At 41.5% G+C, this 26,818-nt stretch overlaps 1 protein-coding gene across 1 annotated transcript; it reads right to left on the bottom strand.

The window, feature by feature from the left end:
• Positions 1-3,422: 3,422 nt before the first annotated feature.
• On the bottom strand, positions 3,423-14,541 carry gpr146 (G protein-coupled receptor 146). The gene is made up of 2 exons (XM_056401901.1): positions 14,192-14,541; positions 3,423-7,865 (listed from the first exon to the last, which is right to left on the bottom strand). Exon 2 carries the CDS (start codon positions 7,822-7,824, stop codon positions 6,811-6,813), a length of 1,014 nt encoding a protein of 337 aa, XP_056257876.1. The 5' UTR covers positions 7,825-7,865; positions 14,192-14,541; the 3' UTR covers positions 3,423-6,810.
• Between the last annotated feature and the right edge of the window lie 12,277 nt (positions 14,542-26,818).

Consider the following 26,818-nt stretch of genomic DNA (forward strand, 5'->3'; position numbering starts at 1 on the left):
AAGTGACGTGGTGGGTCAAAGGTGAAGGCTCCTTCCAGAAGCCTCTGCTCTGTTCTATGGGATTCATTATGGCGGGAGCTCTCAAATGTGTCAAGGAATATCTTCTAGATACAGCCAACAACAATCAGTTCAAATGTTTTGAACCTGGTTTATGTGTTGTTGCTCGTGCTGGTCTTTTCTATTTGATCACATTATATCTTATTTGCATTGATTCATTCACCCTGTTCTCTTTGCTGTGTGAACCCCCAGCCTATGGTTTGATATCTTTTATATGATCATTTTTGTTTGAGTGTTGTTATATTTTATTTAATCCTGTTGCTTGACTCCAGGATATAGGATTTAATTCCACCGCCGCCCTCTTCCTGACACACTCGATCACAGTGTGAGTTAGATTTCTAAAACACTAACTGCAACCTGTCTCGTCTTGTTCTCCTCTTAACATTCCACGGCCCAATTTGACCCACATTAAGAAAAAAGCTATGGTGGTCCGGGGCTGTGTGCGAAATCTGGTTGACAGCCAGATAAAACATTTAAAACCACAAGCCAAACGTTCTGACTTCATAGGTGGTCTGCTGTTCGATGCTGTATGTGCGACTGAAATTGACCCTCATACTTTTGGTCTGGCTGAACCTCTAAAGTAGAAAAACAACATTAAGACTAATGTAGCACATTAAACACTGTGCTATGTCAGCGTTAGCCTGTTCCCCGGCAGATGCTTGTTCAGTTAAAAGCTTTTCCTGGTACACTTTGGCTTCATTTTACCCGAGGAAAACAATGTGAAACATCTCATTTGACACACAGTTCCGTTTCAGACTTTCAGTTTGAACTGCATACAGCTTCAATTTTGTTAGAATTAAACTAATTATCTAAAGAGATAACTCAATGTTCATTTGTTTGTGGCAGACAGTTAGATAAAATCGATACCACTCTCATGTCTGTTCGTTAAATATAAAGCTACAGCCATCAGTCAGTTAGCTTAGCTTAGCACAAAGACTGGGAAGAGGGGGGAACAGCTGGCCTGGCTCTGGAGTCTCCAACTGCTCCCAGCCAAGATATAGTCAGGGCCATAATTGTTGTTTTTACAGTTTGCTTTTTTTGTTTGGCTGAAACAAATAACATGTAACATATTCATTAGTTTTATTTCAAGATGCTTGGTTTCTCTCTGGAGCAGCTGAGGAGTCAAGCACTAACTGAAGGTCAAAGATTGTGTCGCCCAATTAGTGTTAGAGGTAGGAGAGGGGAGGATGGGAAGGTGAGGAGAGTTACTCAAAGGTCACGCAAGCATGTAAGTTTCCTTTTCACTCATTTATTCTTTGAAGCTTGTACTGATGTACTGCTTCCCATTCATGCAAGCAATAAACCATTCGTGAAAAATTGGACTGAGACTTATTCAGTTGGAGATTTCCATTGCACTGTTTGCTACCCAGCTGCTGGCTGAAGCTTCATACTGTGCAGACATGACAGTGGTATCTGCATCTAGCTCTTCACCAGAGAGCAAATAAGCTTTCAAGTGTTGCTTTTAAATTTCACTTTTTTTTGGCCATTTAGGGGCAGCAGAAACCAGTTCATGTGGAGTTGTGTTTCTGTCCCCCAGGGTGAATTTAAGTCCAATATTCACTTGCTTTTCGTATTGTGTTTGGTGTCTAACAAATCCAGAGGGAAATCTTTAGCTGCTGAATGCTCCACTTTGTTCACTAGCTGGTCACTAACTGCCTCTGTTTGCTGTTTGGTGTCTAGATGCCTTTCGGAGCTTCTGATAGCTCTGGCAGGAAACAACACTCGGAGAGGTGGTGAGACTGAATCAGAACAGTAAAGTTGTGAGTCAAACAGCTAAACAATGAGCTGAAGATATATCAAACCCTGATTCTCTGCAGGTTCAACACTATGAGTGACCCTTTTCACATTGTCACAGTCATATGATTAGTTGCTATTATAAAAAATGTTGATTATAGCACACACAGCAACAGTGAAGACAAAACAGTAATTCACTGGAACATATTTTGAGTGAGTACTTTATTGGTTGATGAGCTTGAAGGCCTACCTCTTATACTCACCTTATAGACCTCTGTCCATCTGTCTGCGATGGGAATACTATGCACTTGTGCCTTACTTCATGCACCCCCAACCTTACTGTACTTGTGTCAAGTAGGATGTGGAACTGAGTGTTGCAGCTCGCCTCCCAGAGGGCCTCTCCTCCATCCACATAGATTTGTATTGTACGTCATCGTACGTCCTCTTCAATGGCACAAAAGTGTCTGCCCCATGACTACATGTAGGGAAAAAAAATGGTTGGCAGCTTATGTGATCTGTTACCTTTTTAATTACAGTCTAAAACAAATCTAGACTTCTTGCATCATTACCTTCCCTTCCTTTAAAAATAAGAATCAACATATAAATACAGATGAACTATACTAACTTCGAATTGCATGATCTAACTGATGGTTTGTGTTCTTTGTGCTGTTTGCTTGAGCTCCCAGAGTCAAGTCGAAGCCCCCCTGAAACTCTAGTCCGTAGAGGGGGAAACGGCAACCATGACAACCATGTTCAATTCACTCCATTATCATATCATTTCCAGATGTAGTACATAATAATTCAAGGCCTCCCCCTCCTCCTCCCGCCAGACCTCTTATGTTTGACTCTATATTTTGGCTCTGAAGCTGCTGTTAATACGTACACTATTGTGAAATATGTTGTTATTGTCGCAGTGTCTGTCTGTAAGAAACAGAACAGCTGTTGCATTATGCAGGTGAGGTGCAATTTGGCACCTGAGCTTTATTTGTAACTCGTCTCATTATAAAGTCAGATTTTCACGGTGTGATCTCACCCCTTCATCTCACTCGTGCAAGCTTCCTGTTGCAACATCACCTACTTGCAGGCAGTTGCACAGCCCTGCGTGCAGCATTATCAGATGCAGCCTACACAACATTGTTTTCATCGAGAACGGCAGCAGTATCAGACTCACAGAGCCACAGAAGACAAAACAAATCCCAGAATGCCCGGAATGTTGCTTTTTCCCCCGTCCCAGTGTGAGTGGTGTGGTTAAAGGGTCTCGCCACAAACAAACTGCCTTTAGCAGTGTGGCAACCAGGGACGGGGTTGGGTGAGGGTGGGGGTGGGGGGGTGGGGCCTGTGGCATCCTTCACATCCACTATCGCCGCAGCTCAATCTGACAGTACTTTGTTTTGATGTGCACTCGAGTTGTAGATAAAAGCAAAACATACCAATTTTAGTGAAGCAGCCAGTCGTTTTAAAGTCATAGAAAATAAAGTGAGAATAGTATTTTTCCATTCAACGGACAATTTCGGGGACAAAGTACCAAAACTGAACCTGTCCTGTTTGGTTAACATGATAGCATAGCAGCTGTTTCGATGTGTTTTCACTTTAAAAGAAGAATTGTCACATATTGAGATAAAAAGGAGTGGTAACATCCATGTTAGTTTATTGTTTAATCAGTCTTTGACTCAGTTGACAGTTGAGTAGATTACTTATAGAATCTAAATATATCTCTCAGAAAATAATACTGTACTTTGTTTTTTTGTTTTTTTGAAAGAGTATGGTATCTTCCTGTAAATCTCTCACATACAATATATACACATTATTTTGTATTATACATTTACACTTGCATACATAGTCACAAAAGCATCACATCTGTAAAGTGGATTCATCTGGACTTTCTGAGGTTCTGCCGTTCAAAGAGCTAAATCGCATCTGCATACATTCGAAACACGAGAACGTTCAGGGTGTTTTTACACTCGGCCTGTTTCAACTATTTAACTGGACTCTGTGATTATCACTCAAATTTCTTCGTGCTGATGATGTGAGATTATGGCCCCTCTGGAATAACAAACCAAACCCAGACAGACAGTTGGGTGTGATTTGGAGCCCACTTTGATCAAGCTTTATTTGCCTGTCGTGAATATCGTGCAGTCAGTCAATTTGTGGTGATCCCTAATTATTACCTCAACCAAGGTGTTTGTCTTAGGTCACATCTCTCACTTAGCGAGATATTTCAAAAAAATGTGATGGATTTCAGTGAAATTTGGAGTGTGGACTAAAGAAAACTTATTAGAATTGGGTTTTTACATCGACTGCTTTCATTCTTGAATCTACTGTGCACAAATCAGCCTCAAGAAATCTTGCAAAACTTCATGGTGTTTTGCCTCAAGGTGGCGCTGCAGCAACATGGGGAAGTTAAATGGTCATAACTTTTTATTAGCTACTCTCTAAAAATCAGCATGATTGTCATTCACTTAGTTTAAATCAGATTCAGATTAATATTGATAGATCTACTACATTTTTCTTGGATGTGTTTTCATTAAATGAAGGTAAAACTGATCCATATTATCTGTCTAAAAGTACCAAAGGAAACCTGCTCAAGTGGCACATAATGAGAAAAATGTGAATTTTGTTTGCTATAATTCAAGTCTCATTGTTGGACCTACTCATTAAATAATAGTTGAATTTTTTATAAAAATGAATGTGGACACAACTGGAATCTCTGACAGTATATAGTGCATCAGCTCTGGATTAAAAATGGACACAACCTTAAGGATTGTTGCTTAAATTTTCCTCCATCAGACCGTTACAAACTTTGATTCAAACCACTTATCATCTGACCATGTGCTACTGTTCGCCTTCCAATCTTAAATGAATAGTAAGCATGAGGACTTTGAACTGAGTTCAAATAATGATTAACTGTGTCATGATACATACAAGTTTTTTTTTCCTTTTTTTTTTTGTTAAATGGGGCAGCACATACTGTAGCACACAATGTAAACACAGTCTCGTTGAAAATAAACAATTACTTCCCACTGACTGATTGTAGATACACATAACGAGGGTGGGGCTATGCAGCAAAAAATAAATTGTTGGACACTGTTTCATACCACAGTTGTATAAATTATCATGAGATGTTTGAAAAAAAAAAACAGTGTGTGTGTGATATTACGTTATAATCTTATTAATAACTTCAATATGTATGACAAACATTAAATCACTGTCTAATCCTTTACATTTTACAATCAAAGCAAAGCACAGTTGTTCATTTGAAGGTGTCAATTAAAAACAATTATAAGTGATTAGCATTGATTGCTGTCTGTGGGTGGGATATAACAGTGTGCCCACTTTCCATTTCTCTTCAAGTGAATACCCCACCTCGCTGGTGTATCTGTTCACAGGATGATTAATAAACTGGCCCTTTCATTCAGAGAGCAAATTAAAAAAAAATGCACTAATGCAGTGATGCACAGACTTCATGCAAGAACAACAACATGATTACTGTTCATTCTGTAACTGGGGTTCATCTCTGTTAGAATTGTCTGTTCACGTGGCCGGCAAATAAAAAGCAAAGCAGCTTTGCCAGTAATGTGCAGATTACCTTGATGCGTCTGAGCAGCATTACAGTTCAAACTCTACTCCCGTGTACAACACACTGTGTGCAGGTGAGTCTTTCATACTTTTTTTGTAAAGTTATTTTTGATAAGCGCCTCTGAAGTGACCCAGTCAGGGGACATATTTCCACTGGACAAATCCTCCACCAACTAGCCACTCACAAGTGTGCATGCAATTTAGGGAATGTACTCTACAAGTCGCCTCCTCAGGGTCATCTCTGTGACCCTGTTTGCACTTCACTGACCCTACGTGAGGCTCTGCATGCACAAATTCTTGCAGCAGCAATACACAGCTTAACAAATCACATACTGGGGCTGAGGCTCTCAGCTCAAATTAATGAGTTGATTTTTAATGAGTTGATTTGAACTGTTACGGTTAACAGGTAATGTGATTTCAGCAGAGATCACAAGAGGTAAACCGGTTATGTCTGAACCCTGAATACAAGCTTTATAGAAGCATTTTGTGTAGTTCTGTGTGACTACAGAGTGGTGTGGATGTATATAAACTCATTTTATAATATTTGTTGTGGAGCATAACAAGAATAATCTTTATGCCTCTTTATACCTGTGAGTGGATCAAAACCTAGCTTTTGAGATAAAGCTACAATTTCTGGGAGAAATCCATTACTATTGTAATTCACCTTTGAAATTTAAAGAATATTTACTCTGTTAATGAGGAATCACTCTCAATGCATTAAAGTAAAAAGTAAAATTCAGCTCAGCAGAGAAAGGTAGAACTGTTTTCTCATTCAAGTGATCAAGGCCTCTAGCTTTAGTGCAGTAAACAGTGTTGTTGCAAAATGTTGTATTTGCAATGTTGACACACAATACCAGCCACCATCCATCACTGCAGGAATATAGAGTTTTCTCTTGAGAAACTAAATAACTTCACTTAGTTAAATGTTATAACTTACTGGTTGTGTATCAGGCTGGAGGGAAAAAAAAAAAATAAATCAAACCTACTAGCATATTTAGACTTTACAGTGAAATTTAGGCAGTCATGAATGAACCAAAATAAACTTAAGACAAAACAACACCCAGTGCAAAGGCATAGTGATTGGGAGTCCCTTGCTAACAGGGTATTTTGTCAGTGTTATTGGCTAATTTACCGCCCTGAAACTAGAGGCCCAAGTGTCTTGGTGGAGAACTTCACTCAGTGACAAAAAACAAAAACAAAACAATAACAGCACTTAGTGGTTTTTGCTTGGTTTGTCCTCTCACTGCAGAGCAGCATAGATCAGATCAAGTCCTGGAAGGTGACAGGAAATTCCACAGTTAGCTAAGTCGCTCTTAACACAGTCCAGAGCAGCGAGGGAGCCCAGTCAGATACTGGCTCTATAGGGAAGAGAGGAGGGGGGGGGCGGGAGTAAGTGCTGGCTGGGCCATGAAGTGGAAGTGGGGGAGTGGGTTGGCGGTGATCTCACGTCACCACTTGCTGCACTGTTGAGCGTTCATGAGGGCAGGACTGGTCTCTGCAGTGCAGCCTCCTGAGCAGCCGCTGAAGCTTGTTGGAGAAGTTTTTGTTCATCTGCCTGTACATGAGAGGCATCGCAAAACTACTAGAGAAAGCAAGCAGTTTGGACACGCATCTCAAGAAATAATAGGTAGAATAATAGCTAGGTAAGTAATGCATGTTGCTAACGTACCCTGGTGCACCGGCTACAGTGTGCACCAACAGGGTCATATAGTACGGGGTCCACAGTACAAACTGCACACAGACTGAGGCTAGCAGGAGCCGGTGGATAGAAGGGTCCAAGCGAGCGGAGTCCTGATCCAGAGGTGTGGACTCCTTCCTAATGCGCAAAATAAGCACAAAGGCGTAAAAAACGGCCACAGCTGGAACCACGTACCCGATGAACATCATGATGGCGTCTGCTGCCTCCTTGTTCTGCATTTTGGAGCACTCCACCATCTTCGTGGAGATGTGGTTGCACACGTAAAAGAGCAACGAAGAGAAACTGGTGAGCACTGCGCCGCCCCAGATGAACCCACACACATGTTTGGTGTTATACACGCTGGACATGTATGTACGAGGCAACGCCCGCTCTATGTAGTAGTCCAGACTGAGCAGTGTGGTGGAGTACATGATGACCAAAGAAGAGATGTTGAAGAGAATGAGCAGGGTGATATACACCTCATTGTTGTAGTCCCACGCATGCCAGCGGGTGAAGGTTGAGCTCAGCAGCTCCACGGGCGCCACCAAATTAAGCACAAGACCCGCAATGGCCATGTTGACGAAATAGACATCCGGCATGGTCATGGACACCTTGTTGGAGAGGTTGACAACCACCAGCAGCACATTGTAGCACAGCCCCAGTGGGAAGCACACCAGGAGGTAGATGAGGGAGAAGACTGACAGGATGAGGCCAAAGTCCTGGCAGAGCCGGAAGTCCACGCTGGTGTCCGTCTCATTGTAAACCATGCAGATCCACATCGCTGTGCTCTGACGCAGGTCAAGTGCTCTCAACAGGTCGACTGCGGGAAGAGAGTTGGAGAGAAAGGAGTTAGTTACAGCAACGGAAATAAATGTCAGTGTTGTTATCAGTTAGGGTTGGATGACGCTGACAAAATCAAATGGATATTTTTCAGTCAGTGCTTCAATACTGAAGTCAGAACAATCAAATACATTCAGAACATTGTACCATATATATTATATGTCACTGTAATTCAGCCTTTGAGGTCATGTGTAATAAGAGAAAACTGAGCAATATCACAAATATAGAATTCTCATTCTAATTTTTGTGATCATTATATGTTGTATGTATTATTTTTGTATTTTAAGTCTGTGTTTGTCTTCTGGACCGTGACTGATGGCAGAATTCAACCCTCTGTTTTTGGTTTCTGTGTTTGCTAGAGGACCAAGCAAGGCCTTGACACAAAAACACATCAGCCATGGCGCAGCTATTATGCCCTCGGTAACACTGTTAATTTCACTTCACTGCATCTGACTGGCTGAATACGGACGCCTCACAATATGTTTCAATTGCGAGCTCAGCTTCAAAACCCACTATTTCTCCTCTCTGAGCGACACAGGTCACACTGGCCACAGCAAATGAAGCCCTTGTTCTGGTGGAGCTCTTTCTGTCTAGCTCTGACTCCAGCTCTCTTCCTCTCTCTGCCACACAGTGCTCTCACACGTGCACTGCAACCCTGAACTTATCTAGACAGAGAGATGCCTGAATCAGTTAGATTGGACATGAAACATACTTTATCCTCCCAGCTGCCTGGTATGAAGTCTGGATACCGTCCGACTGAGACCTCATGTGAATAGAGCAGGTCACTGTCTGCGGAAATCACAGCAAGCCAGTCGATGTGTTGTTGATGACGCTTCTATCATGTGAAACCGGAATATTAGAAACATCCAAGGGTGAAGAAGAAAAAGAAGGGTCATTTACACGAAGACGCCAGTGAAAATGTCTAACTGGAGAGAACTGCTGTTGGTAAGGGCCAGTGCCGAAATCGTGCTATAAACAAAATACTGTGCACATTTTGTGGCACTTCCTGCCTCTTGCATGCTCTACCCAGGCGCCACCCCTCGTCTAAACCAAACAGAGTATTTCCAGCAGGTGAGAATGTGTCTGACATGCAAACAATCTCCTGTTGTGTGTTATACGAAAACAGTGAGAGTCACATACAGGGGCGTCGCTGCCTGTACAGAGCTTCTTCCCTTGTGCTTTTCACATGGTTGAGCAGCAAGATAAAGAGGAACTCAAGCTCTAAAGCTCTCTCAAGTAAAAGCATTTGCACCTTCTGTTCAGGTTACTGCCAAGCTGACTTTTTTTTTTGGGGGGGGGCACGTGATGATGGGTAGATTTATAAAGAGTGAAATGTGGAGCAGGCTCTGGTGAAGGGTCAGTGAGGATTGAGTGGTGGGGCTGGAGTTCAGGGCAAGGTCAAAGGAAACGGCCACGCACATGTAGGGAGCCTTAGTGTATCAAGCCTGACGGGGCTGCAAGGTTTTCAGCAGTTATATAATGCTCCCATTGCATAATTAACTCAGGTCATTTCAAATAAATTATTCATCCATTTTCCTTAACCAATTGCTTCGGTCAAGGAAGAAGAAGATCATAAGGCTATCACAGGATTGCAGCGATAAGTCACCCAAGTTCACTGTATTTCATTTCCTCTGTGATAATTTGGCTGTTGTGTTTCCTCGTGTTTGTCTTCATTCTCAAAAGTGCTTGAAGAAGAACGACTCTCTGAAGAGCAAATAACATTTTTCACAGACAGATGCATGTGCTAATCTTTGCAGAGTTTTCTGGAAACCTCTCCCCTGACAACAAAACCCTGGAACAAAGTGAAGGAAGGGAGTTTTGTTTTCAGGAAGATGAGTAATGATGCCAGTAAAGGGGAAACATTTCTCCGTTTACTTACGTAACTCCACTACAGACAGGCTGTTTTGGCCTTAAGCCGCAGACACACATACACACATACACACACACACACACACACACACACACACACACACACACACACACACACACACACACACACACACACACACACACACACACACACAAGGGCTCAGTCCCTCCTCTATAGTACTCCAATTGGCTGCAATGAGACTATAGTGGAGGCTGGAGCTCAGAGCTGGACTGGAATGGGATCAGGAAGAGGAATGTGTAATGTTACTCTTGACAAAAAAAAAAAAAAACCCTGTCATTTCCAGAACAGGAGCCCTGGTCTGCCCTCTTGTAAACATGGCTCTCTAACACCAGCGGCTAGGTGACTCATGTACAAAAACAGAGCAAGACAAAAGCACATAATTAGCCACGGTCCTCTCCCATTGATTATATACTATTTTCTGAGTGTATTGTATTCACTCCATCAACAACCTCTCATCACTTATAGTGAAAATGACTTTAGGGAAGTTGGCGATTATTAAAGAGAGCTCACTGCATTGTGGTTGGCTGTCCCTATTCATTAGCACCTGCTGTATAGAGACATTTCTGCCACCCTTTCATTACCACACTGGCTCTCTCTGCAGATTATGACAGCTGCATAGCACCTCATAATTCTGCATTAAAAAAAATGGAGTCAAGTTTTTTTTTTTTTTTCGCTAGTGTTTAATTACTGTTAAACTGCTGGCTTTGTTTCCAAAGAAGTCTGAAGAAGTAGATATGCACTACCGAAACTTGCTTCGCCATGACTGAATGTACTCATTTCAAAATCATGAGTTAGAAGTAATGGTTCCTGTTTCCTGTGCCTCTGTGGACAATATTGGCTCAGTATCTGAATCAAGATATTGACAGTGACGAAGCAGTGATGAAGCACAGATAAAAAAATACCACAGAACCTGTAATGCATACTGGATTGAAACTTAAACCTTAAGATTTCCTACATGTACCGACTGGAAGTGACAGAAATGTCACTATGTGGACCTTTTGTTTTAAGCCTTTCCACTTCATATCAACCCGCCCCCCCGCCACGATGTCCCTCATTAAAATAGGACAAACAAGCCACACAATTTCATTTTGGCACATGAATAGAGAAGAAAATGCCAGTCACTAGACTATTATTTGTCTCGTCTGTACATCCTGCAAGTCGCTGCTGTGCAGGAAAACACATACAGCCAGCGCTTCATAATATTTTAAACAAGGTTCTTCATGTTAAGCTAGTGAATAACCACTGTTAGCTTTGCACTGTCTGCATCAATTCACTCTGGCAGCATCTACTCTGGTGTTGTGAAAGTCACTGCACTTCAGCTCTGCACATTTTGCCAGCAGCCCGTGATAATGAAATCTCTAGTTTTCCACTCAGCTGAGGGAAAAACAGGGGAAGTGAAAGAAAACGTCTACTCCTGACTTACTGTAGAGGCGCCACACACACACACTACGGTACAGTATGAGCTAGGCTCTGTTTTCATTCAAGGTAATGGAGACCATTTCATTTTAAAAATCCATTTCAGATTCTGCCAAGACAACAGATGGTTGTTCGGGTTGAGTGAGGGTCAAAGATATTTTCAGTTGTTACTGTCTGATAAATACATAGTTGAGGTACCTGTCTCTCTTTTTAAGCACAGAAATTAGTTTTTTTATTTTGTCAGTAATAATAATTATTTGCTGTAATAACTACATTAGTCAGTTACTCAAATTATAATCTATAATAATTTAGCAATAATGACAATCATCAGTATTTGCAGCCCCAGCAGCTACTTATAACATATTTGGTGATAAACTGAGAATGTACTGATACTATATTAGGTATCATTATTTTTCTCTTGTTGGATTGTTTTTGGTCGCGTTGCCCAGTTCTGTTACTCTTCATTAATTATGCACATACCTATAACCACAAGACAGATTGCTACTTCCATTATTGTGTCTTTTATACAGAATTTACACAAGTCTTGTTGTTATTGAGCATATGTGACGATAAAACCAGGAGAAAGATGATGGCTGCTTCTCCTCCTCCAGCTAGGTGCTTCCCATAAAGGTGCCATACATTCAACTAAACTGCTGTAGTGAGTGAGTACAACCTCAGCTCTTGTCAACAACACGAGGAAGAACCTGTTGTATTCTTCTTGCCCGTGACTTTCACTGCAGTCGTAGATGAGGTTAAGCCCCATCTGAACTTTTTGCACCACTTCACGTCAGAAGTTGTTAAGTTAAATATTCCCAGAGGGAGGGGGAGGAGGAGGAAAGGGATGGGAGGGGGGCAGGCGGGCTGCTTCGGCATGCTTCAGCCCCACCAACCGTGATCTTGTAAGAGTGACGCCCACGTGCTTGACGTCTTAGTGTTTTGAAGCCAGATCTCACGGGCTGATGGGAGTAGTGTGACATAGTGGGCCCACACCCCTCATATATCCTTACTGGAATTTACAGGCCCTTCTCAGAAAGTAAAGTGATGTCACATGATTCGCTGCTCGTGTCTGCAGCAGTGTGCAGTGGAGCAGCAGGAAGAAAGGTACTACGGAGAGAAAATAATATAACAATAACTCACATTTACACATGCTGCGACTCTTTCGCAGTATCAAGTGGGAGAAAGTGACATTTGATGGATAGAATAAACTAAGATCATAATTCAGTGCAACTGCCTACAAAACTACCAAACTCTTTACAGCAGGAGAGGCCATTAATATGGAAACGATTAATTTAAAGAGGACTCTAAATCTCTCCTGGTTTTAGTGATCTTCTCATCTGCCTATTATTCTTGGAAAGCAGCCCACTATCTGAGAGTATTAATGAGGGATCTGGATTCAGGTGTATGCTAATGCTGCATAACATTTTGCAAATTAAAATGACTGAGCTCTTAGAGGTTATTAAAATACTTTGCCGCGACTCCATTCCTGTGTGGGAAGTTTTATATAATTCAGAATGTTTGCCACAAATCGTCCCAACAGGATTGAGACAAAGTGCTGGAGTTTGTTTGTGAGCTTGTTTTTGAATGGATTCCTTGCTACTGTTGAACTACTACACATAGATCAAACAATCTCGACGGACTAAAGACAGCAAAACCAAAACAACAAACAAAAAAAAAAAAGAAAAAAAAAGTTTAAAATATCAATGATTTAATTCACTCACTGCTGCATAGAGATTGTGGAACAATGACGCATTTGCTTTGGAAAAAAATAGCATTTCCTCATATCAAGTTCTGTAGAACAAGACTGTGGTCAAGCACAAGTCACGTCCTCAGCTTCTTTTCCGGCAACACGTTTAACTGTCACCGGCATCAACAAAGTCAGAGTTCAATGGTCAGCACAAAGCAGGCTTACTGTCATTAAGCACACACACCCTTGTCCCCTATGGTCACATGGATGAAGTTAACAACAGCAAGTGCAAAGCCCAACTCAAGAAGCATTTAGTTCAGTCAGTGTTAAGACTCATCTCAGCTCTTATATAGCACACATTCAGCTCTCTGGTTAATGTGTAATAATATGGCCAGGTGGCTGTCATATATGAAGTATCACTAGCATGTTAGCATCATCATCTTTATAAGCCAGAACGTGACTAATATCATTAGTACATGAATAGAATCTAAAAACATCTATCAAAATAAAGATGTCTGGTAGAATAAAAAGAAAACTGAACAAATCAGTTATTCATGTGCCTTTGAAGAATAAGAATCTAATGTTATGCTTTGAGCAGTTATGAGCTTATAGTTCATGAATGATTTATCATCACAAGAGTGTATGTAAAAAAAACAGTACTTACTAATGACTTATTGATGGCCTGGCAGTTTACTAATGCAGTAAATCAGGCTGTCTTCATCTTGCAGCCTACCAGTTGTAAACATTACATATGGTTAAATAAACAAACTCACTGTGAAATCCCATTAGTTGTGGGTTTCAGTGGAAGATGAAATGGGCAAAAATAAAGACCAGCCTGCCACAACTTTAAACTTTTTTTTTTTTTTTATTTCTTATAGAGGAGTTTTTTTTTGTTTGTTTTGGTTTTTTTTTGTTTTACTTCAGAGGCCTCTGATTAAACTGATCCCAGCCCTAGAGAAAACTGATCCCGTGAGAAACATCTTCAGGTGTCGTTTCCCAAAATATAAAAAGCGTCGTTAAAGGGAACAGAGCAGCTTATCTGCAGCTCTGGTTGTTGTTACTGCGGACACTGGCTCTCTCCATCACACTTGACTGCGCAGATCAAAGCGTGGATAGCTGTCACGGCTTTACCATTATTCTGCCGTTTCTGCGACTATTGTTGGCACAACTGGAGCCGCTCACTCTTCGCATGGGCAAATCCTCAAGCCGGGGGGGGGGGGGGGGGTTCACTTTTCTAAACACTGCAAGATGAAAATTCAGCGCAAACACATCGCATGTGTGGATACAAACAGTAGAAAAGAGAGCACCAACTCACCAGAAACGTATAGCTTTGGCTCGGTGACAAACCTACGGAGGCATTAGGTTTGGATGTAGCATTTCGACTGGCATTTCTCACTCGCTTCATTAAATAAACACACATCCTAAAAATGCACGCTCCGGCTCCCCTCGCGCTCCTGACGACTTAAAAAACTGCCAAAAGTCACCGTTTCACTGCATTTCGCTTCACTCGCTCTTCATCTATCAACTTTCCGGACGAGGCTCGTTCTGAAAAGGGGCCGTCCGTAGCAGACTTTACTACTGCTGGAGTGCTGCTGAGCCCTACACTGTGTACACACGTGACCCTCCCCCACAGTCTCCTCGCTCCGCTCTTTGCTGCCGCTGCTCCACGGTCGCGAGGCCCGAATGGCCGGTTCTCTGCTCTGATTGGACAGAGGGCAGGGAGGTGGGGACCGAGGGGGGAGAACGCTAGAACACAAACACACACACAGACACACGCACTCGAACCCTGCCTTCTTTAGAAATGGATGTTCCCAATAAACTGCTCATATGCAACAATTCATCAGAACAGTGCTTCTTCAGTTGTTACAAAGATATCACTATCATAGACAAATCCTCTCTTTGTTTTTGTATGCACCGCCCAGTATTGGATAAAATGTAATAATAATCTTATCATGCAAACAAAGACATAGCTGACTATTTTGGAAACCTTCTCCCCACACACCTTTCTGACGTCATATTAAGTTATGTCTTATGGTTTCTAAAAAAGTGCTGCAGGGATGATGTATTTTTGTAGGCTAACCTGGATGTTAGCATCACCCTGGTTCCCTCGACAAAAAGCCAACAGGATTTTTTCCATTGGCTTTTGAGTCATGCGGAAAATAAGATCTGTGACAAAGTTTATGATAGTGATTTGTTCAGCACGATAATCTTCACAAATGAGCACTACTTTTATGAGTTTTGAAGCCTAAAGAAGCTAAGTAAATTTCCAACTTGTAATTTAATTTAGCTTACCTCTTCTACATAAGACTTGCCTCTTACAAAGTTAGTAATAGTTTGCAGGTTTAGGACAAGGGAACTGAATGTGCTAAAATGCTGACTTATTTCATTATCCCTGTTTTTAAATGATGTCGAAACTCTCCCCTCCCTATGATGACTGGTGAATCAGGTATAGACACTTTTGATTCCCATCTTGGTCGGGTAACATGAACTCCTTCTTTTCTAGTGTACTCTGACCTTTAGGTGTTGAGATCAACTTTAGGCCTGCATTGAAAAAAAGCAGCCCTCTAGCTGCAGTGGCCAATGAAATACATGCAAGTGCACATTCCTGATGGATTACTTTGTAACACAGATGCTATAGTGCAACTTTTTAATTCAACTGTTAGAATGAAAGACAAAATAACTACCAGCATTTATGTCTCATGCAGAGGGCAGCATGTTGATGTCTGATATAACTTCAAACTCATGGATCTATTACTCAAATTGCCCTCCGCCCACCTAGGCTGTATTTCATTATCTCACCAGTACCTGAAACAACACAACACCCCCAGCAAAGCAAACCCGTTGTTTTAATACAGGGCTGTTTGGTCTGAACGCCTGCTGATCATAACCCAACCAAAGACTTTTCCCAAACCACAGAAGGGAGGGCTATAGGAAACACATTTGAAAACACATGGAAAAAGACCAACACAGGTACAAAATCACTTTGTCAGGGTGCAAGTCACTTGTTTTACATTTTCACCATGACAAACAAATGGGCTAGGGACAGAATAGCCATAGTGCAGATCTGAGTTTGTGCTCATGTAGATCAGGTGTGCAAATGCAACTCCACCCATTTTCAAGTTTAGTTGTAAGCGCTGCAATGAAATATTGTACATTAGAAAGCTGAAATGCCTTTGTGTTGTTCTGTTGAATGGAGGCGTTAATAAAGCAGCTGAAGTTTGCTAAGAAGATTAAGGATTATGATGTAAATTCTTCATAGTTTATGACACGTATCATAATCCTGACATAGAGAAGAGTGTGGTGCAGCACATGTTTCAAAGCCTCTTGTTTGAACAGAAGCCAATTTCACCATGGACCACTCGGATACGAGATAATGAGCCAAGTTAGTTCATAACTCAACTGGTTTTTATCACTGTGCCCAAAGGGTGCCGTGTTTTATGACCAAATACTCATATATTCATTCTCTAGTTTCTCGCTTTTCTCGTTGCACATTCCTCATGTTGCATCGTGCAAAGGCTGTGATCATATTGCATTTTAACAACCCAGATAAATCATAATAATTTTGGGGTCTCACAGCAATATATAATCCTTACCGTTCAGTATTACCATGTTTCAGTACGCAGCTTTATAGGTGCTGATGAGTCATACAGATATAGCGAGTAAATGTCACATTCAGTTTTATTGCAGTTGTCACTGGCAACCAATAAAACCTTATGTGATCATTGCTAAGCTTTATCCACGCGCCGGAGATAAGCGCTGCACATGCAGCATGGTAACATCAGGTCTTAATCAGTGCTTCACTGTGTACAGATCCGTCCCTTCATTTTCCTGCTCAGCACCTGATGGCGAAGGAGGGATGGAGCAACAAAGCCCTGAAGTGAAACCCTGAAGGTTCCACTGTGTTAAAAGAAACCTGGAGGCAGATATTTCATCAAACTCTCAAGAATTGTCTCCGTGCCACTTCAGCTCTCCATGCAAATAATGGATTAGTTCTAGGCCAGCAATAAAAATGAAAAACAGTACTGAAAGATTGTTGGAATGTGCTGTTTCAAAACAAAGTGGCTCGCCATGACTCAGTGAGCGCACTGGGGCTTTATAGTGAGTGCATAGGAGTGAAGAACATAAGTCACTTATGCCACTTTTGAAAGAAATGAAGTAGAAATACTAGAATGGAATAATTCAAGGGCAGAATATTTCACTGATCTTAGTATAATAGACCCTGCTGTTAGCATCTTCCTCAGTCAGAGATATCTGTAAACAGCAAACAGACACTGTTGAGAAACTGCTTCTTGGTTGCAGCTATCGTTGAATCTAAAGAGGCAGCGTTGAGACATACACTCTTTCCTTTTGCACGTGCTATAGCCATCACTTATGCAAGAAGGAGTGTGTCTGCAGTAAGCCATAAATGTCAAGCGCAACACTACAGCTGCATCAGAAGCAAGCAATGGTTAATGAATAGTATTTGAGTATGTTGATGATGGTGAAGACATCTTTTACAATGCATGGGTGATGCATGATGGCACATGGTGTTTTAAATAAAACCTTTTAGTGACTAATAATCTGAGAAACCATCCAAGGCCAGTATGACAGGTTTGAGAGCATCAGATCAATGAGTCTGGTCAGCACACAATAAGAGGTTTAGAGATTACACTGTGGTCAGTGTGTAGCAGTTTAGCATTTGCTTGGCTCTAGTATTGTAGCTTTAATGCAAGATAAAAGCCAGAGAGCAGAGGAGGCAAGTCACACAAAATGGCAGCAATAGCAGTTTGATGACCAGATGGAAAATCACCGCAGAGTAAAATGAAGTGTCTCTTTGAGTCCCCATAAAATGAAGATTGTTCCTCGTTCCTGGCCAGCTAGCCTTGAACTCTGTCTTTTATATCTCTTTTTCAGCTAATTGAGGCGCAGCAGCGGAACAGAGCACTCAGGTCTCTGCTCCTTATGGAAGCATCACCCTGGAGACCGAGATTAAAATTGCTCCTGTAATTTCATTGTTGACTGTGTTTACTTATCAGATAAGACATTTTAAATCCACCACCATTCAGAACTTGTCATGTGATGGTAGAATACAAAGTGCTTATTTATGCATAATGTGAGTCACTTCTGCCTGCTTTCGAAAATTAAAGTAATCGATTTTTTAAAAATAAATCATTTCCGGTATTATAGCCATGTTGTCTTGTTTTTGTTATGAAACTACAGTATATGGTGCGTGACATATGTTTTCTTTTGACGTAAAAAAATCTTGCTTTTGTTTCATATTGGGAAAAAAAGTGAAGATGGTCTGAAATAAACACCCAAGCAAACAGCAAACTCTTAATCACTCAGTCTGAGTCACTTGTGTGCGAAGGCTGGGTGTTAATGCAATAATCCCTCGCATACAATCTTCAGAGTTCCACAACATTAGTCCGATTAATGCTGCATATGCTTAGGCATAGCTGAACGTTTCCTTCATCTTGTGTAACATGTACAAGCTTGTTCGCTGTTCTGCCTGAAGCTGCCTCCTCTTGGTGACACATTATATGAATCAAAGATAATATCAACATGAAATCCAGAAATATGTTCAGGTAGCCCCTGTGTGCTGTGGTATATTGTGTGGAGGCTTTGTTTAGAGTATATTTTGTTTGTAAGTGATAGATTGTTGTATGTCATATGATTTTAATTCATAATAGCATGTTTAAACAGGAATCAAGTGTTTATTAAGGCTGCAGTGCCTGTGAGGTGATTATTTACTGCAGCGGGGGAGAAAGCGAGTGAAGTGTCAGGGTCTGAGTGGACCATGGGTCTGAGGACTAAATCACAGTTTATCCCCAATCAAGCTCTGAAATCTGTTCCTATTCTTGGAAGCCTCAGCACCACTGTAAAGCTCCGGTCTGCATTTACTTTCCCCTACAGACTTTAGGGTGCATGACGACATATGGCTTGTTTACAAATGAAAGTCTATGCTCGGCCTCAGCCGGCCCCGGATGCATGTCAGCTGTTTGCACAGTCACTTTGGCACCAGATGGTCACACACACGTAATGTGAGTCTAATGATAATGATTAAACCAAAGTGTCTGTGGGCACACTGAAACTCTGAAATATTTCATCTGACTGCGACAGTTGTCACCATAACGTAAGATGATGTCAGAAAGTTATGACCAAACGCAGTAGCAGACACACCTCGGGTGCTTGTGTGTTTTTATTTGGAGAATTTACATGCACACACTCACACAGAGGCAGACACAGCAGTGAAGTGAATGCTGGTGCACATGCCTTTAAGCCCAGAGGCCTGGGAGTGCACATTAAGCTCATTAAGTCTGTGGTGGAGATTATAGTGTGTTGCAGACCAGGCACCAGCATCCAGTGGCTGGGACGTCTCCTCGTTTTCAGATGGCAGGGAAGAGGTGGATAGATGAGGGTGAAAGAGCTCATCTTATTCACTAGCAAAATGTATCCAAGTCAGACAAATGACTGACTCTTGCATGCCTCATTAATATTCTAATTTAAAACACAGACATGTTTTAGTGATGTGAAAGGCCACTTGAGAACAATGTATAATGCAATCGCACACACCAACGCGACTAAAAACGTGCACAGATACGTGTGAGGCTGATATGTACAGCAGGAGAGCAGTGCTCAGACACAGCGAGCTCCCATGGTAATCCATAACAAGTTCATAATATAAACATCAGTGCAAACCCTGCAGCTTGTTTTTGTTTTGCCGCTGACTCGGCACCACACTGAGGCCTGTCATCCTGTCAGACGCCTTCCTGGTTAAAGGCTTCCCATGTGGCAAGATGTGTTTGTGTCACCAGGCCTGGCGGGGGAGGCATTGTGTGTGTGTGTGTGTGTATGTGTGCGCTGGTTGTGTGTGTGTCATTCAGTAATCTAATATAAATGTGAACATAAGTAAATAAAAGTTGTTAAAATGTTTGAAAGGTGGACTGGGTAGGTGAATATATATAAATGATGGTGTTGCTGCAGAGAAGAATGGAATAGCAGTGGAGCCTGGATTATTATAACGCTACATAAGCCTAAGCTGGTGTCTGTGTGTGTTTCCCTGCTGGGACAAATGATGCTTTGGAAAGATTTTTGATGATGAATTTTGATATTCCCCTCCCATCTGTCTGTCTCCTAGCATTTCCCCCCAGAGATTCATTAACCTTTGGGCTTTGCAAACCGAATAATGTCATGAGCAGTAGTGATTTTTTTTTGTTCTGGCCAAAAGCCCTCCTCTTTGTTTATGCTGAAATGAGCAGTATGACTTGGCAGAGGATGGCAAAGAGCACATCTGCTAAACTGGAGTAACTCCTTATAGTCTAGCTGGTGCTGAAAGAGAACTATAAAGGATAAATCTGGGAAACTTCCAAAACTCATACTGCTACTATGATTCATATAGAACCTGTTAAGTGCCTTGATGAAAGTAAGTGCATGCACACACACACACGTGCACACACACACACACACACACACACACACACACACACACACACACACACACACACACACACACACACACACACACACACACACACAAATTATGTCAAAGTCCAAAAAAGGAATATATTGGCTTTAAGCATGTAGAATATATGTTGCACATAAATCAGAAATGCAGAAAATGCTTAATAATGCTCTTCTTCTCTGGGGCGAGCCTCAGGGTTCCACTCTGGGCCCCATTCATTCTGTCTTGGTCATACCTCCCCTAGAAAACATCATATCTATATCTATATCTACTTTGATTACTGCTGTGCAGATGATGTCAGTCCACACATTCAATATAGTTTTACTCATGAGAGTTTCCTGCAGCTTAATTCAGGTAACCTGAGGTCTCTACTTGTGCCACAAAGGCAAGTACATGCATTTATATGATGCTTTTATCTGAGGTGTTTTTACAATTTGCCCATTCATACACTGATGGCAGCAAGTTACCAATCCTGTTCTGGACTAACAATTGGGAACAGTTTAGGTGACTTTCCCAAGGACACTTCAGCACGTGGGCAGGAGGAGCTGGGGATGTTTACCAAAAAGTGCTATGTGAACAAACACAATTTTACTATGTTACTTTCTAACTCAGTGTGTTTTCTTTGGTGAGCCTCCCACAAACACAAGGTAACCCAAGTCTTATTATTGCGTAAATCAGGAGTGACCCTGACCCTGTACACACCAACATGCAGATAAAATGATATCCTGCAGGACATAGCTGCATAGCTTAGTAACATTCCTGGAGTAAGTGAAGAGGACAGGTAATGTTTTGGTAGTGGGTGAGTTTAAAAAGGGGTTGTAGGCTAACTGAGGAGGTGCTCAAGTGCAGGGAGAAAAAACATGCAGACAGGTTTCCACCCAATTCTCTGCTATTAGCTTGTCCCTGGCAAAAGAATGAGCACTGACCTCAGGTCAACCTTGTAATGTATCCTTTTCAATAACATCCACCTCAGCCCTATGCTTAAACAGTAGTTTTATGGCACGTTCCCTGGATTTTCTTTGTATCTCAAGGGAAATTTATTCGTTGCCTTTTGTTACAGAATAGGAGTCCAAATCAGGTCAGCTTGAAGCATGAAGCTTTTAGTGTAAACACAATCCAGAACATTGGGGTGACTTCCATTAGGAATGTGAATGATTTAGCCTCCAAATCATGTGCTCTGTCTCTCACTGGCAAATTGATGATTACTGTGATTTGGTGCATCATCTAGATGCACTCAGAAGCTTTGTCATCATCATTATTTGGAGTGTTGTTCACCTCACAGTTTCGGGTTGCTTGAACCCACTGGTTACAGGTAACTAAACATCTCTCTGACATTTCTTTTTTTTGTGTCCCTGTGAAAGGCTCATTTACAGAATTGCAGAGGTGTAACCTATTTGTTCAACTTGCAGGAAGGTTATACTGAGGAAACAAAAAAGAATGGATAAACATACAATAAGAGCTGTGTTTAATAGACATATCACTGTTTAACAGCACATATCACTGTTTGCACATAGCACAACAAAATCCAATGGATTATATCTTTTAAGAACATTTTCAAAACCTTTAACCTAAAGCACATTCCTCAAGAATACAATAATACAATGATTTCATTACTGTATGGATATAAACACAATCACACTGCCTAGTACATTTGGGTTAAGTCACATTAAACTCTGTAGTCCCTTTCAGCTGTATGCTTTTATTAGAGCTGCTGAGTCTGGGGAGACCATGCAAATCCTCTTGCACCTAATCTAGTTAAGAATTTATTGAGGAGTTTAAACACTTTTATTGTACAACAGCCCCGTTGTTGTTGTTGGGGTTTTTTTTTTTTTACATTCGAGAAAAAAAGTCCTCATGACATCTTTCCTTTAATTCATTGTTTTTTCGGGCAGCAGGGGATCCGGTGAGGGCCCCCCATTACTCCCACCTCATGGGCCCCCTGCTCCATTCTGCAGTGGCCGTAAGCCAAGATTATTCTGCTGTTTGGTTCTACCAGATGCAGCAGCGCCACTGGATGGGCACTGTCTGGCCCTGATGAGCAGATCTAAGGGGGATTAGTGGGCTGTTGTGGTGGATCGGCAAGAACAGTGGGAGGCTGTCCACACACAGCTGTGTGTTTGTGTGTTTCATAATGCTCTGGCCTCTGGCCTGTCTCTGGCTTTGGCTCCAACCCTGAACCACCTTTCCCTCCCACTGACCTCACAGTTCAGGGAGCTCTCGGACTGCAGACAGCAGGAACTTGGAAATTTCTGGAACGGCATGAAAGCTTTCAAAGAAACATGAGTCTCCCTGAAGGGCTGTGGGAGAGAAGTGCTCAGACAGACGCTGCATCATCTGAAAGTGTTTTTTAGTGGGTTTTTTTTTCAGTGGCCACAATTGTTTGGGATTTATACAGCAAACATTTCAAGCAGGTACAGATTCAGCCACTGTTGTATTAATACTATAATACAAGATATGTTTGCTGAACAACGGCTGAGTGTAATTTGTGGCTGTGATTAAATAATCCTTTCATACAGAGAGAACATACTTGTGTGGGCCTGAGAAACTGCTTCTTGATGTGCTGGTACCCCTGCTGGCACAGACAATTGCTTCTGTGCAGGTGATGTTGCCAAGTTGTGTTTATGTCCTTTCAGTGACCAGTGTGGTCATATTTCAAGTCCCCATAGCAGCCATTGTTAAACTGGTGACAGTTTCTATTTACAGAAAACAATCCCCATGGACAAAGAATTGGTCGAAAATGTCAGATGATAAATGTCTCATGGATAGAAATGTCTCAACATACCAGCATTTACAAAAAAAAAATAAATCAAAAATACAGCCCTGGAGAGATAAATAAAACACAGCGCTACGTTTATCATAAGATTTGCAAGTGTTGGAAACCAGCGTGCTACAAATAAGTCATGTCATCATAGAAAAGAAGTGAAAAGGTTTTTCATTTTTGTTGATAAAAACAGTGTTCTCACATTTGTGGTATGTGAAATGGATATATTTCTGTGGATTTTGTTGAGCAGACTCAACCTGACCTTAACTTTGAAACTTGACCAAATAAGGTTACTTTCTAAATAAAAAAATTAATTAAGGTCAGAATCTCTGTAGCTCTAATCAGAGCACTGCAAAAAGCTGGTTACCTACTGCTCCAGTATGTTTGATTTCACTCACTTGTTATCATGAGACTTGCACCAAGATAGGAGCGTTGATTAAAAAAACAAACAAACTGCAGAAACAGTTCAAACTTGTCTGATCCCTTCTCTTTGTTGACCCAGATTTTTGTTTTTGGCGTGGGCCGCGTTGTTTTCTTCACCCTTTCCTCTCAAAAACACTTTTCCTCAAAGGCTTTTCACAATAAATCGGAGAGCGGAGCGGTCAGGAGAAATTGCTGTCCTCCCAAACCTTTTTTTCTAGAAGGCCTTTAACACACAACATCGCTAACAACTGTTTGGATTCAGTGTCTCTTTCCTCTCACTCTCTGTGTGTGTCTGTGTGTTTGATGTCGTGGTTTGGCTGTCCTCTAAAGCATTCATTTCAGAGTGGTTACTTTGGGCCTCATTTTGACTCACTGGCTGTCTGCCTACACCCTGTGGTCTACCATCCACTACAACAACTGCCTGTGTGTGCACGTGTGTGTGTATGTGTGTGCATGTACAGTATTTCTTTTTGTGCACAAGTACTGTACATTCCATGATAAACTGTCTCTGCTATATACTGTATGTTGTTCTATCTGCAATATAGACTTATTTAGTCTGGAAAGGTGGAACCATGAAGAAGAGCTCCTGGCTGACAGCCAGTGCAACAACCAACCTCCAGTCAGCTGATGTTTTTCAGCTCCACTCATCATCCTCGCGCGTACAGTATATTGCAGTCATCTCGTAAGCCTATTAATGGGAGGATGAGGAGCGTACACAAAACATGCTCATTACTTTTTAATGGATTCCATCATCTTTAATCACAGTCAGAGTTGCATTCTGTGCAGACTGCTCGTTTAAGAGCAACGCTTATCTTGTTAAAATTGTCCTCGATTCACTCTGTCAGATAAAGTAACTTCTGCTGCACTTCCTCCATGCCTTCCAGGAACAGATAAACCTTCATTGTATCTGCAAAAGGAAAGCCTTGATACACAGGGTGAGAAATAATGACAGGAAAAAAAACTGTCAGTACTATACAGAACTTTACAGCTGTGGAGAAAATCTTACAAAAAATAGTTTGTAATGTTAATTTGCAAGTGCAGCAAATCCATCATCTTCTGTCCCTCATTTGATGTTTCACATCTGTATTCTATGCCATCTCTCAGATAGCATTTAACTATAGGCTTAGCTTAGAACAGTGAGGACTTTATCAGCATGCTATCATGATGCCAAATGATGTGATTCAAAAAACATACAACTATAGAAAAGATGGAGCACAGTTTTGGTTTGAAATGGTGCCATTATTTAACATGCATATGTTCGTCACAGAGGATTCTTCCAAGAAACATCAGAGACATGCATTGTTTAAAAAACTGTAGTGCTTTTATGTATTGTGCATGTGCAATGCCTGAGGGGAGCTCAGGCCTGTTGCCTCTGAAGCCATTTTTAGAACAACTGAACCAGAGACAGACAGGAACTGCACAGGGAATAATTGGAAAAGAGAAAGGAAGAGAACAAGTGTTAGGAGCTCTTTGAATCGAGGAAAAAAGCAGCCCAGGACTTTGGTGTTTATAACTCTTGGTCTGCACATGGAGTCTGTCTGAGATGTAAAGCTGTTTGAGCGACTCGCTGCGAATCAGGCCAGGCTCTCTGAATGTGGAGAACTGAATCGGTGTGGATGTTTGTACAAGGGAATGGAAGACAGCAGGGGAGAAAATGCTAATGATCTTTATGGGCAATAAACAGGACATATATCTTCAGGTTGATAGATGCACATGACCTTTGGGGTGATTTAGTTACACTTAAGAATCAGAGTGAGTGTCTGGGGAAGCCTGACGTCAAAAGGTCCTTTGGAGTTCTAATGATGCAGAGATGAGAAAACACAGAAGTAGAAAAGCCCTTCCTCAGGATACACTATCTAGTCTTGATCTGTTCTTTTCTTCCAGGAACCAAAATGTCTCCGCTTCACCTCAGTCTAAAACCCCATGGCACAAAACGGAGTCTTAACTTCCACCTTCATTCAAGCTCAGTGACTTATATTTCCTAGTCAGCACACATCCAGGTCTCTGTGTCATTTGCTGTAATGTTATTGATCTTTCTGGAATATCCCGGTCATTGACCTGTGGGTATCTGTGTGTATTGAAACATTTAAAGCTGTCTGTGTTCTACATTCTGATCAAAGAAGAGTCTTAAGGCGTGGGACGGTTAGTGGCACCTTCACGGTGGATATATGTACTTCCTGCTGCAGTTCTTAATTCAATGGAGCAGAACACCCCCACCTTTCTCGTTTTACTCCTTCACCTCGCATAAGTCCTCTCTTGCCTTTATGAAGCCTGAGGAGATGGGGCCCCTTCATCAGATAACACTGCGACTGATAAGGCTTGTCTCCTACGACTACTCTGATGGGGGCCTTTCTTCTATGGTAATGGATAACAAGTATTTATGTACACACACTAAAAAAGCTGTAGGTGTAAGTGAGGGACAACATATTTTGCCTCATACTTTGTCTTAAAGGAATCGTTTCAGATTTTTGAAAATGACACCGCTCTCATGTTAGCTTAGTTTATCACAAAAACCAGAAAGAGTAGGAAAACTAGCCTGGCTCTGTTCAAAGGTAACAAATCCACCTACATCACTTCTAAGACCCTCTGCTTAACACATCACATCTAGTTTGTTTAATCCCTACAAAAACCAAAGTGTAAAAACAACTCGTGGTTTTATGAGGGATAATGTGCCAGGCTGTTTCTTGGTTGGGCCCAGTCACCTGGCAACTTGATACCCGTTTACCCCTGTTTCCAGTCTTTGTGCTAAGCTAAGCTAACTGGCTTTAGTTTCGTATTTACATCTTTTTCCTAACTGTTCAAAAACAACTTTACCCTTTGACTTATTTCATGAAGCTGGCAGAAAAAGATTTTCCACATGTTTTCCATGTTAGAAAATAGAGAATATATCTAAAGTGATCCTGTCTTTTCAGCCGCTGCGACAGAAATGTTTCTGACACCGGCTGATGTCAGTTTGTGTTAAAGTACAGCAGACTCCTCCCCTTTAATCACCAAGTGTGGATTTCTGAAAGCCAACGTTTTCTGCATTGTTGTACTGCATATGAGGACCACATGTATTGTAATCAAAAATGCTCTTTACCTTCTTGTTGTGGTTATGGCTTGCGTTGTAGCTTCACCACCAGATCAGGCAAGAGATTTATCTTTCAACAAACTTGTGGTGTACCAAATGGCAGCTAGCGGGGGGATCTAACACCAACCAGCCATTTGTAGGAAATAAAGCCGCAGAATAGGACCACATGTTTTACAGTCACGTGACCTATATGTTGGCTTGAAAGTGTTTGTACAGCGACAGCTCAAGTCATGATGTCTAGATGGGT

Source organism: Seriola aureovittata, chromosome 17 (assembly GCF_021018895.1).
Source record: "Seriola aureovittata isolate HTS-2021-v1 ecotype China chromosome 17, ASM2101889v1, whole genome shotgun sequence".
Taxonomy (NCBI): domain Eukaryota; kingdom Metazoa; phylum Chordata; class Actinopteri; order Carangiformes; family Carangidae; genus Seriola; species Seriola aureovittata.